We start from the raw sequence: 12,397 nt of genomic DNA, 5'->3' as shown, positions 1-12,397 counted from the left end.
GTACTGGACACTATGTTTCCCTTTATCAGCGTGCACTAAGTTGAAGTTCCTGCTGTCCCTCTGCTGCCAGAATGTACATGTGTTACCATATCAATTGCTGACATGTTATTGCGCTAGTATGACAAACACAAATTCCTGTTGTACTTGGCACATAGGGTGACACCGCAGTGAGACGCTAAAAACTGGAAGTCATTTGGTTTGTGAGTTATTCTCACTTTGAATAACCTCTCTAAATAAAATAAATCATCCTCTGACTGCTATTAAGTCAATCTTATCCAACAAAGAGCTGTTCTGTCTGCTAAACGAAACCAGAAACTAAATGAGCAGCGTTGTTGTACCTAAACTGAAAATAGTGAGCGATGTTATAAAAGTCCCTGTGACCCTAAACCACATGCAGGAGACAGAAAACATCATAAACCGTGGACAAAAACTGATGCTTCTAGGTATGTAATGCTCCTTATTTTTTGTTTTCGTTCCAGGTTGTGCACTATGACCCCTGCAGGGGCGGAGCCGGCCAGTGGAACAGTCTCTTCCGCTTCAAACACCTGGCGACTGGGAATTACCTTGCAGCCGAGGTCAGTTTTACTCGTTTTTTTATTATTTTTTTTTTTATTCCTAAATTTAGCTGCTTCTCATTGTGTTTAATTCCACAGTACTTTTAAAGAGTAGTTTTTACTTATATAAAACAACTGAGTATCTGCTTTGCAGTTTCTGAATATGCACGGTTGAAGGGGATTTTAGTTGATGTGCTGTAGGTGGCAGTATTTCCATTGATATGGCCACTGTCGCCCATCTGCTGTTGAATAGTTTGTATTTTAGGGTGATGGTAGATGATAATGACATGATTATCATCAGAGCTTTTCATATATGAGGTCACTGACCGCTCAATTTTTGTGCAGGCAAACCCTGAATTCAAAGACAACACGGTGGAGCCCAAAGGAGAGGTGAGTCAGTCAAACAAGCACATTTAGCTGCAAAGTCACATACACCCGATCTCAGACTGGCTATTACTAACAGATTTTTTACGTGATTGTATATACTAAGTTGATATTTATAATTCAAGACGCCAGCAGTGCAAATATCATTTTACACCATAGATGAGCCAGATTGACTGAAAGAGAGAATGAGTTGGTGAAGAGGAGAGAAGATTATGCGAGTGTTTTTAGTGTAAAGAACGATTATCTCAGCAGTTATACATTGTCTATCCAACTTCAAGCCCTTCCCTGTCTCCTCATCCTTTGGTTATGCAACATCACCAGTTGTCTTACACTCACACCATCTCTGAATCTATATCTACATCTTTCTTTCAGCTCTTAGCTTCCTTGCACATTTGTATTCTGGCAGTGCAAGGAACACGCACACAAACTCCCTCAGCCTCACACACTTTCTCATGAACGTGCTGAATTTCAGACACACAGGGGGCTCCTTACATAACGTCTGGGTGTGGGGGTGCCCTGCGAGAGGGGATGGAGGGGAGGCAGACGTGCTGTCTGCTCTGCTCCACTCGCCTGTGCTAAGCTGGTGGGGTGAGTCACCAGCAGAGGGGGAGAGAAGGAGGAGGGGAGAGGAGTGGGAGGATAGAGAAGCTGAGGCGTGGAGGCAGCTCTGGGGAGCTTCCCATTGACATGCAGAGAACAGTGGGAGAAATTAACCCTCGCCATTATGTGCTGCATCTACACAGCGCACACTGTACCAGCCTACGTACCGCAGTGTCTTAACACACCACACAGAGAAGTCATGGCTCTCTGGCTACATCTCTGTGTAATTTGATATTTCATTAGCGTAAGAAGCTGTGACAGTATAGTTTGGCTCACATCCGTTCGTCCTCCATTGTAGATTTTATCAACAGTTGGGCTTATTTATCAGAATTTACATGAGTATGTGTGGAAGGATATGACAACTTGACACAAAATATTTCTATGCTCAGCTTCGCATAGGCTTACAAATACATAACATAACAGTTCTTGTTCACTGAGATGAGGCTGAATTTTTATAACATAGCTGTACACCATTTATGAGGAAATGTAAAGTGTATAGTGTAAAGTGTGGTACAGTTTAAAATTGTGGCCTAGTGCTGCTGGGCATGAAGGTAAGAGGAGGTGTTGTCCTGCTGTGCACACTGCCGTTAGCCCTAAACTATTTATCAATTAATCAATTAATGGACAGAAAAATATTTGAAGTTATTGTAACACTTATTGTTACAGTATCCTGTGTAGTTGTCATGTGTGATGCCATCATTTAAAGTAATAAACTTGCCTTTTTTTTCTTGTTTTATTATTAGAAATTGAATTATGGTATGGTTATCTATTAGTCTGCAGGTTATTTTACCGATCGATCAATCATTTTGTGTATAAAATGTCAGAGAAAAGTGAAATTGTAATTTCCCATTGCCTAATGTGAATATATTGCTTCTTTTATTCAACCAACAGTTCAAAACCCAAATATTTTCAATTTGCTATCAAATATGACAACGAACAGCAGCAAATCAGCACATTTGAGAAGCTGGAACCAGTAATCTTGAAAAAAGTTGCTGATTAATTTTCTGTTGATGAACTAATTGAATAATTGATTTATCAACTTATTGTACCTACATTTTGAGTTTTTTGATGGTTGGTTAACGAAATAGGCAATGTAACATCAGTTTAGGCTCTGAAAACTTCAAATGGGCTCTTGCACTTAACTTTGACACTTTAGTGACTCAACAATTATTCATTACAATCCATTCATGGAAATAGCTTACAGAATAATCAATAACCAAATCAATGATTAGTTGCAGCCCGTGCCTGCGCCAGGCAAGGTCCATTGACTTGCAAAAGTGTAAACACACTCGTGGGAACAAACTTTGCACGCATCTCTCTTTCATAGACTTGAATATGGACTGAACATGCAGCACTGTGTAGTGGATGTTTAATGATTGTCAGGACAGTATAAAATCTACTGTGTGAGTTTTGATAAACGACTTAACTGCAGACGCTAATTTCTACTTCGTGTGTGTGTGTGTGTGTGTGTGTGTGTGTGTATGTGTGTATGCATGTGTGTGTGTCCTGCAGAATGAGACAGATACTGTGTTCTCCAAGAGGAAGCATCAAGCAGCAGATAAGATTGCTTTCACCCTGGTTTCTGTTCCCCATGGGAATGACATTGCTTCTCTGTTTGAGCTGGATGCCACCACTCTGCAGCGGGCCGACTGTCTCGTGCCCAGGTCAGTCACTTACATTTGGGGCATCCGTAACAACAAGTTACATCTGCTGTAGTTGTATCCATGGGGGGGCATTTTTAACTCGAGTTCACAGCAGAAAGCACAGCAGTTCTTGTCAGAAAATCTGCCATTAGGCTGAGATAATATCAGCCTAATGCCTAATTTTGACTCCAAACCATCTGCTTTTATAAATTTATATTCAAGTCAGTGTCCCTTTGTTGTTGGTAATAGAACAATCTGAAATTAATAAACCGACACTTGTTACTGGATAATTTCACAAATAATTGGAACTGAAATTCAAGCGAATGGAATTTTCTCATTCAATTTGCATGTAATAGGCTATACATGTAGACTGTAGACATAAGACTGAGGACAGCCATGCTAGCTGCTCTGTGAGGCTGTACTTGGGCCCAGCAGTGCTTTGAGCTAAATGCTAATGTCAGCATGTTAACATGTTCACATGACAATGCTAACATGCTGATGTTTAGTAGGTATAATGTTTACTATGTTAGCATGCTAATATTTGCTAATTTGCACTGAACAAAAGAACAGCTGAGGCTGACGTTAATATCATTAGTTTTCCAGGTATTTGGTCATAAACCAAGGTTTTGGCAAATTAGAATATTGGCACTAGTTGAAAAATCAGGGCATCACTTAAGTTATTACAATTCATCCTGAGGGGGACATGAGTGTCTGTACCAAATGTCATGGCAGTCCATCTCATTGTTGCTAAGATATTTCAGTCTGGATCAAAGTCGTGGACCAAACGACAGGCCGACATTGCCATCCCTTTAGCCATGCTAGCAGCGAACTGACTGACCGAGATGGATACTTTTCAGTTCAACAACGGCAGTAAGCATACAATCAGTTATGCATGTGACTGTAAATGACTTGTCCCATGCTTCCTCAGAAACTCCTATGTCAGACTTAGGCACCTGTGCACCAATACCTGGGTGACGAGCACCAACGTCCCCATCGATTCAGAGGAGGAGCGTCCGGTTATGCTCAAGGTCGGACACGCACACACACACACGCACACGCACACACACACACACACACACACACACACACACACACACACACACACACACACACACACACACACACACACACAAACACATACTTCGGTAAAACAAACATGGATGCATTATTGGGACATTTCTTTTGGCTGTTACAATAGATCGGCACCTGTCCCACTAAAGAAGACAAGGAGGCTTTTGCCATCGTATCTGTTCCCCTGTCGGAGGTCAGAGACTTAGACTTTGCTAACGATGCCAACAAGGTCCTGGAATCCACTGTGAGGAAGCTTCAGTACGGCAACATTGCTCAGAATGAGAGGAGGTACAGATGCATGAGCGTGACGACACAGGTGACACAAGATGGTGTGCATATTTTATGATTTCACATGTTATTTTTGCCTTCATATATATTTTAGGTTTGTGACTAAGCTGCTGGAGGACCTGGCTTTCTTTGTGTGCATGGTACCAAACAACGGTCAGGATGTTCTGTCAGTGGTCACCTCCACACCCAATCGAGAGAGGCAGAAACTCATGAGGGAACAGAACATCCTCGCCCAGGTCAGTACACTCACTTCTGTGTGTCGTTTCAGAATGCAGATTGATCTGAAGTTTAACATGAGGGTCCAAAATTGACAGTGATGACGAGTGTAAATCTTAAATTATCGCATTTCCACAGATTGGCCTTAAGAAGTGTACTTATTGAAGTATTTTCCTGTTATAGTCCATAGATGCTTGGTTGGTTGGTTCTCCATCATTGTATGTGCGTTTCTGTTCCTCCAGATCTTTGGCATCCTGAAGGCTCCATTTACAGATCAGGGTGATGGTCCGATGCTAAAATTGGAGGATTTAGGAGACCAGCGCTATGCTCACTTCAAATACATGTTGAGACTCTGCTACAGGGTGCTACGCCACTCCCAACAGGACTATCGCAAGAACCAGGCATGTTTCCGCCTTCTACACAAGTCTAATATTAAGTATTCATTGAGTTTGTCAGGCTCATTGACACTACACATTATCACAGGGATGTGGGGAAGCTTCAGCATAGAGAAATGGCTTTTGACTAGGAGCTTGTCAGTATAGATTCTGATGTCTGTCTCGAAAAAATCTATGCAGAGACCACAGCTGCCTATATCAAGAAACCTAAGTAGTGCTCAAACAGTCGTCCATTAGTGGATCAACAGAAAGAAAATCCTGACAATTTGTGTGAGCTCACATATATTTTTATGAGATAAGAAATAGCAAATTTTCTCTTATATAAATACATTTTTTTATTTATATAAGGAATAAAACGCACCCATTCTTGGCTCAATACACTCATGGCTTTTACTACTACTGTCACCTACTGATGCTAGCTATTAGCTAGCTAGCTATTAAGCTATCCTTAGCTACTCCTGCATACTTATTGTACTAAATAATTTGACTGACTTAGGACATCACTCTACTTGTGCAACTGTTGTCCTGAATTTGAGCATTTCACAGATAAACGTGTGGTTTTATTACAAGAGTAAAACAGGAAGAAAACACACGGTACCTTGCTAGAAGACACGTTTGTTATTTATGGTTTCCTGCTTTTATTTTCATTCGCCTCACTCTCAGCCAGGCCATCTAATAATTACTTCATTAAAGCAACAGGTCTTCTCTTTACATAAGATAATTTGACATGTCCAGTAGTAAAAGGGCATGTGTAAATAATAAAATATTATTAAAAAACGATCACACTGCCATGTCTTAATGTGACACTTGAATAGAACAGAGCCATTGTTAATGTTGTTAGTAACACCTGTGCTTTTCTACTACACTTCAAATTGTCTGCTGTGAAAAAGACTGATGATGGCGAAATGAAGGCTAGATGCAGTGATTCATCACCTTTTTATGCTCTCTTCTCTACGTCTTTACTCAGACGTTTTCTCTGAACTTCATTTCATCACCACTTCTATCAAAAGTGTTTATAACCATGTCTCTTGTGCCACGTAGGAATATATAGCCAAAAAGTTCTCAATCATGCAGTCTCAGATTGGGTATGAGATCCTGGCTGAGGACACAATCACTGCTCTGCTGCACAACAACCGCAAGCTTCTGGAAAAACACATCACAGCCAGAGAGATTGAGACCTTTGTCAGCCTGCTGAGGCGCAACAGAGAGCCCAGGTCAGACATGTACACCTCCAGAAGAGTAGATGATCCGAGGGAACAATTCAATAATGAAAAGTATACGATAAATCTGACATTGTGCATGAAAATTAGTAGTCATACATAAGACTTTTGTAACGCAAGGACTGAACCCTATGACAGGAACACAGGATAATGCAGAATAATGCAATCCAATCCAATATGTAAATCTTACCTACTCTACTTTTGTGAAATAATTCAGATTTTTTTCAGAAATCTACCTATAACCTTCCCTCTACGGTCGCTGTGGCACCATATTTTGTGGTGTGGTATTGGTGTTGCTGTTGTTATTGTGTTCCCCCCTGCTTTTCATGTCAAAATACAATAGAGTATATACTGTAAGAGCCATATCTGTCAAAAAAACAAAAAGGAGGAATGAAGAATTTTTACATGTAAAAAAGGGGACAAAGATGTTAGGTACAGTCAGAAACACACACACACACACACACACACACACACACACACACACACACACACACTCTTCCATGTGTACAATCAGTTCATGTGTTCCATTGCTAAAACATTGTGTGTTAAAACATTTGTTAAGCGTTATGATTCATGTCTGCTAATACTCATCCAGATTCCTGGATTATCTCTCTGATCTCTGCGTGTCCAACAAGACTGCCATCCCCGTCACACAAGAGCTTATCTGTAAATTTATGTTGAACCCCACCAACGCAGATATCCTCATCCAGACCAAGTGAGTCATACCCGTGGTATCTATATTTAAAACATCCACGTTGATCCTACCGTATTTCATTCGTTCATTTTTAAACCTGTACAAACACGCACATTCAGTAAAGCGTGTGCTGCTTCCTCCAGTGTGCTTTTGTGAAATGGATATTTTCAGCAGCAGCAGCTCTACGTCAGAGTGTAATATTTGCAATATTTTTCTTGTAACTGCTTTATGTCACACTCTCCTTCGCCCCCAGACTAATCTCTAACACAGAGACCACCCTGGAGTCCTCTCTGCTGCAGGAGGAGGTGGAGGAGGAGGAGGCTTGGCTCTACTGGATCGACAGCCACAAGGAGCCTCACGGCAAATCCATTCGCCACCTCGCCCAGGATGCTAAGGGCAACCACAAGATGGATGTAGACATTATCACCTATTATAGGTGACACTGGCAATCTTGCTTTGAATTCCCCTTTCCCCAGTAACACAAACATGGCTGAATCAAGCAAGCAGTAGTATGTGTTTTCCCTCTTTTCGTTCCATGTCCGATCTGCAAAACAAAATCTGTAAAACAAAACCATGTCCCTCGTCTTCTCTGTAGGTACCAGTTAAACCTGTTTGCTAAAATGTGTCTGGACCGTCAGTACCTAGCCATCAACCAGATCTCCTGTCAGCTACCAGTGGATCTGATCCTGCGCTGCATGTTTGACGACTGCCTACCCTACAACCTCAGAGCCTCCTTCTGCCGTCTCATGCTGCATATGCATGTGGACCGTGACCCACAGGAGGCCGTAGTGCCTGTACGCTACGCCCGCCTCTGGACTGAGATCCCCTCCAAGATCACCATCCACGAGTGAGCGTCTGTCTGTGTGATTACGTGTGTTACATGCATGCGTATTTTGCGAGTCACCACGTGCAGATTGCGGTTGTGCTTTTCCACAGGTTTGAGTATGAGTCCACTGACACGTCAAGAGAGGAGATGAAGAGGAAGTTTGCTCCCACCATGGAGTTTGTGGAAGAATACCTTAAAGATGTGGTCAGCCAACCTTTTCCATTCGGGGATGATGACAAGAATGAACTCACGTTAGAGGTAAAATAAACCGTTTCATCCACATTTATTTTCTCACGGGCTATTCCTGTCTCAAACTGTGCCTCATGGATGTGTTTTCATGTGCTGCTGCAAAGGTTTTGACCATGGTGTTTCACTTCTCCCTTCCAGGTGGTGAATCTGGCTCGTCACCTGGTTTACTTTGGTTTCTATAGCTTTAGTGAGCTGCTGCGTCTCACACGCACTCTGCTGGCCATCCTGGATATTGTCCAGCACCCACTCACCTTCATGAACAAACTCAACAAGAGCCCAGAGGCCGGTCAGTGCAGTTACACAGCATAAGTGCTTTATATCATTGCGTTGGTCAATTAAGGTTTACTCTTTTATGTAGCGCTTTAAACAGAGTAAAACTTTATTTAGTTGTTTCCTAGTTCAGGGATTAAGATAATTAAAGTTGTAGGAGGCAGTTCCATAAATTGGGTAATAAAATAAAGAAGGCTAAAAGAAAACATGATTTAGTTTAAAATTATGATTAAAGGACAGACAATAACCCAGCGTCAGTAGTCCTCAGGTTTCAAGATGAACATTTGGATGCAGCAGTTAAAAAATATATGCAGGAGCATGGCTTAGCATAAACATATTAGGATTTAGAATTCAACTGTAAAAGTAACCGGGAGCTAGCAATAGGAGAAAAGAAATGAGGTAATTGTCTTGCTTTTTTTGTCCTTGTTAGATTTTTTTCAGTGCCTGGGTGACATTAGAACCATAATATGAAGTCACAGAAATGGCCATATGAGGTCAAAGATGACTTTCTGCAGGTCAGAGAAATAAAGGACAGATCTGCTTTTGGAAGTGAATTAGGATAGATTGCAACTAGATTGAAAAACTTTTCTGGAAATGTAGACAAAGTGGTAAATAAAAAAGTGTGGTATTGTTTAATGGACTGGAAACAATTGGCGCTTACCCACTAGTAGTACCAGCTCTACTCTACTCTACTCGGCTTGACTCTGTGCCCCGTACTCCGTTTTCCATTGCAGATTTAGTACCGCCTCATGCCTGAGGCTAGCGTGGCTGGTCGTCATAGCGATGCTGCAGGAAAACTGCCGTGACCTAACGCGACACACGCACAGAACGTCGAAGGTGTGTTGTTTTTGACTCTCGGCATGTGACTGTTGCCACAGCCAGAAGTAAAATTTAGTTTCAAAAGAAGCTGGAGGCAGCAAAAAAAACACTGCTTGCTAAACTATTTAAAAATGGCGGGTTTGTTCGCTAGCAATGATGACGCAGTGATTAGTGACGATTCTCTCCGACCAATCAGTAGTCTTCAGGTTTTCACGTCACCTTTTGGTATCGCCTCAGCTCACTTGGAACCTTGACGGAGGTGATACTAAAAAAAAATCCTGTTAGCAGGTACCAGGGACTTTTTTTCGTAATGGAAAACCAAAAAAGGCGAGTAGAGTCAAGGCGAGTCGAGCAGGTACCGTGTAATGGAAAAACGCCAAATAACTGCAGATTTATGTTTATTCAGCTGATGTCCTAATGGCATTTGTTTTTATGATACACATAGTCAAAGTGTCACATGCTTGAGCTGAATTATGTCAACTACAGTATGTAAATAGATGTACTAAGATAGGCTTTACACACACCATGCGAAATGTGTGAAGATGAATGTTTCCTTTAGGCAACAACGTCCTGCGTACGATCCACGGAGTTGGAGAAATGATGACTCAGATTATGATGAGTCGAGGTGTGCCACACAGCCTCCCTGACAGCTCTCCGTCCCTGCGCTACGGGAGAGGACACTTCCTACCAGACAATGAGGATGTCATGGTGATGGACACCAAGCTGAAGATCATTGAGATCCTGCAAGTAAGTGCTACCTACAGGATGTACATTTAGGGATTTCTGGTGAAATTTTCGCATTATTAAAAAAAAAATGTGATTCTATGTTTGTGTGCTTTTTGTTTCCCTGTCAGTTTATCCTGAGTGTGAGGTTGGATTATAGGATCACATACTTGTTGTCCATCTATAAGAAAGAATTTGGGGACAAGACTATAACTGACAGCTCTGCTTCTTTGGCTGATATGCCCCAAATGACACGTGAGACTTTATTCTCTCCTATTGCAAGTACTGAAGCTTTCTTTTCACGTCCAAAATGAGGTGTTTACTGACCTGTTAACTTTCTTTTGTCTCCAGCTTCTGAACCAGACATAGATGAGATTGCAACCAAAGCAGAGAGTATGTTTGCAGGGAGGTAGGTGAAGCTGTGCTTAAATACACTTTTCTTTTGAATGACCTGGGTCTCTTTGGAAACAATTGCATCTGCTTTAAAACTTCCGTCTAAGCTTTATTGTGCACATGTATGATTTCAGCTCGGAGCTAAGTGCGGTGGAGCTGGATGATGAGGGTGGCCGGACGTTTTTGAGGGTTCTGATCCATCTCATCATGCAAGATTACCCTCCAATGGTGTCTGGTTCGCTGCAGCTCATGTTCAAACACTTCAGCCAGAGAGCTGAGGTCCTGCAGGCCTTCAAACAGGTAGCAACACAGCAGTTACACTCAAGCATTTTATACTTGGAGAGCTGACAGAGTGTAGCATTAGGCACTTCCTCAGTTTTGATTAGGTTTCTCCAAAGGCCCAAACAGCAGCTGTTGTAAATTGTCTCACTAAGAGCTTTCTCGGCTGGAATCTAGAGCTGCACAAGCTCTATGCTTTCACACACGTTTGTTTTTTTAATGTCTTTATGTCTGGTTTATTTCTCATCGTGTGTGTGTGTGTGTGTGTGTGTGTGTGTGTGTGTGTGTGTGTGTGTGTGTGTGTGTGTGTGTGTGTTTGTGTGTTTGTGTGTGTGTTTGTGTGTTTCCAGGTCCAGCTGCTAGTGTCAGAGCAGGATGTAGAGAACTACAAGCAGATCAAGGCTGACCTGGACCAGCTGCGTCTGACTGTTGAAAAGTCAGAGCTGTGGGTGGAGAAGAGTGGAGTCTACAGCAGCGAAGACCTGGGGGTCAGGCAGGACAAAGAACAAAACATTGAGGTGGCGTACCATTATTTAAAGGGTTGATAGAATGATTATATAGGGCATTTCACACTGTTCCTTAAGGTCTCATAATAGGGTATGTAACATTGGTTGGGCTGAAAATGTCCCAGGTTTTATTCTATGGGTCTATGGGGCATCCCCGTGTAATGTCTCTATTTGGAACGGCAGCTTTTCTTCCAAATATGGTATGCTCATGAATATTTAGATGAGCTGCGTGCTGATTGGTTGCACACACACCGACACAGAGCTGCCCTGCAGCGCACACACACACACACACACCGCTGCCCAGCGCGCACACACACACACCCACACACACACCCACACGCACGCACACACAGACACTGTTACCGAAAGTACAGACAGACATGCCCAGGCATGCCTGGGCGCGAGCAGTGGCTGCAGTGCGGCTAGCCAAGAGAAAATATCTCCAGCTGGCTTCAAACAATTTCTGCTCCAACACATAAACTCATCAACTAATGTTACTGTACAAAGCACCATATACACAGTTTTGTTAGTTTCATCCTCCAGTGTGTCGCACGCACACACACACACACACACACACACACACACACACACACACACACACACACACACACCAATGCAAAGTTTCAACACTTTCATTACAACTAGTGTTGTTGTAACGTTACCCTAACGTTACGACGTTGCCCTGTAGCTAGTTCAGTGTCTCAGCGTGGGGACATTTAGCGGAGAGTGAAGCCCATAGGCACGTCCTCTGCGCCGCTGCGTTAGATCCACAACTCCCGCTCCATTGTCCGATATCTACTCGTTCTAAACACTTTTCTCTGGGCCAGTATTCCGTTGTACAGCCTGGAACACTGCATTTACGGCCGTGGTTCATTTTCAGTATCCTTGAAAAACTTCCAAACTTTCTTCTTTCTAAAGTACACAGCGCAGCTCGTGTGTGAGATCCTGACAGAGCTCCAGCTCATATAGCGGGTCTGTGAAGGTGGAGAGGCCGGCTGGGAAGGCAGCAAACCCGGCAAGCAGCCGCCGGCATGTCACGGCAGATTGTAGAGCTTCTCAAGTCCGACACAGTCATACCAAATTTGCAATTAGCCATCAATATTCGTAAAACGGCCTATATTTGAGCTCTACATAGTTGACTTCTCGCATAACAAAAGTCTCAGAAGTGAATTTAGTAATGAAAAAGCAGGCGAACAATGTATAAAATTTCTGAGATCTGCGCGACCTAGATTAAGAAGACTAGCTGATCTCAGGTCAGTGGTGTATG

General features: G+C 42.5%; 1 protein-coding gene across 2 annotated transcripts in view; it reads left to right on the top strand.

Moving 5' to 3' along the window:
- The window catches only part of itpr2 (inositol 1,4,5-trisphosphate receptor, type 2), a 63,930-nt gene that overhangs the window by 9,751 nt on the left and 41,782 nt on the right, over nucleotides 1-12,397 (top strand). For both annotated transcript variants that reach the window (XM_078256712.1, XM_078256713.1), the window contains exons 9-26: nucleotides 480-575; nucleotides 900-944; nucleotides 3,051-3,202; nucleotides 4,110-4,209; nucleotides 4,380-4,540; nucleotides 4,635-4,776; nucleotides 4,999-5,157; nucleotides 6,193-6,365; nucleotides 6,967-7,086; nucleotides 7,319-7,501; nucleotides 7,661-7,912; nucleotides 8,002-8,149; nucleotides 8,279-8,426; nucleotides 9,789-9,976; nucleotides 10,084-10,207; nucleotides 10,304-10,361; nucleotides 10,480-10,645; nucleotides 10,975-11,142. In XM_078256712.1, coding sequence (XP_078112838.1) covers nucleotides 480-575; nucleotides 900-944; nucleotides 3,051-3,202; nucleotides 4,110-4,209; nucleotides 4,380-4,540; nucleotides 4,635-4,776; nucleotides 4,999-5,157; nucleotides 6,193-6,365; nucleotides 6,967-7,086; nucleotides 7,319-7,501; nucleotides 7,661-7,912; nucleotides 8,002-8,149; nucleotides 8,279-8,426; nucleotides 9,789-9,976; nucleotides 10,084-10,207; nucleotides 10,304-10,361; nucleotides 10,480-10,645; nucleotides 10,975-11,142 — 2,583 coding nt within the window. The remainder of the gene's footprint in view (nucleotides 1-479; nucleotides 576-899; nucleotides 945-3,050; nucleotides 3,203-4,109; nucleotides 4,210-4,379; nucleotides 4,541-4,634; nucleotides 4,777-4,998; nucleotides 5,158-6,192; nucleotides 6,366-6,966; nucleotides 7,087-7,318; nucleotides 7,502-7,660; nucleotides 7,913-8,001; nucleotides 8,150-8,278; nucleotides 8,427-9,788; nucleotides 9,977-10,083; nucleotides 10,208-10,303; nucleotides 10,362-10,479; nucleotides 10,646-10,974; nucleotides 11,143-12,397) is intronic.

Source organism: Sander vitreus, chromosome 8, assembly GCF_031162955.1.
Source record: "Sander vitreus isolate 19-12246 chromosome 8, sanVit1, whole genome shotgun sequence".
Classification (NCBI taxonomy): domain Eukaryota; kingdom Metazoa; phylum Chordata; class Actinopteri; order Perciformes; family Percidae; genus Sander; species Sander vitreus.
Note: the sequence above shows the minus strand (reverse complement) of the source record. Positions and strands in the feature narration are given on the sequence as shown.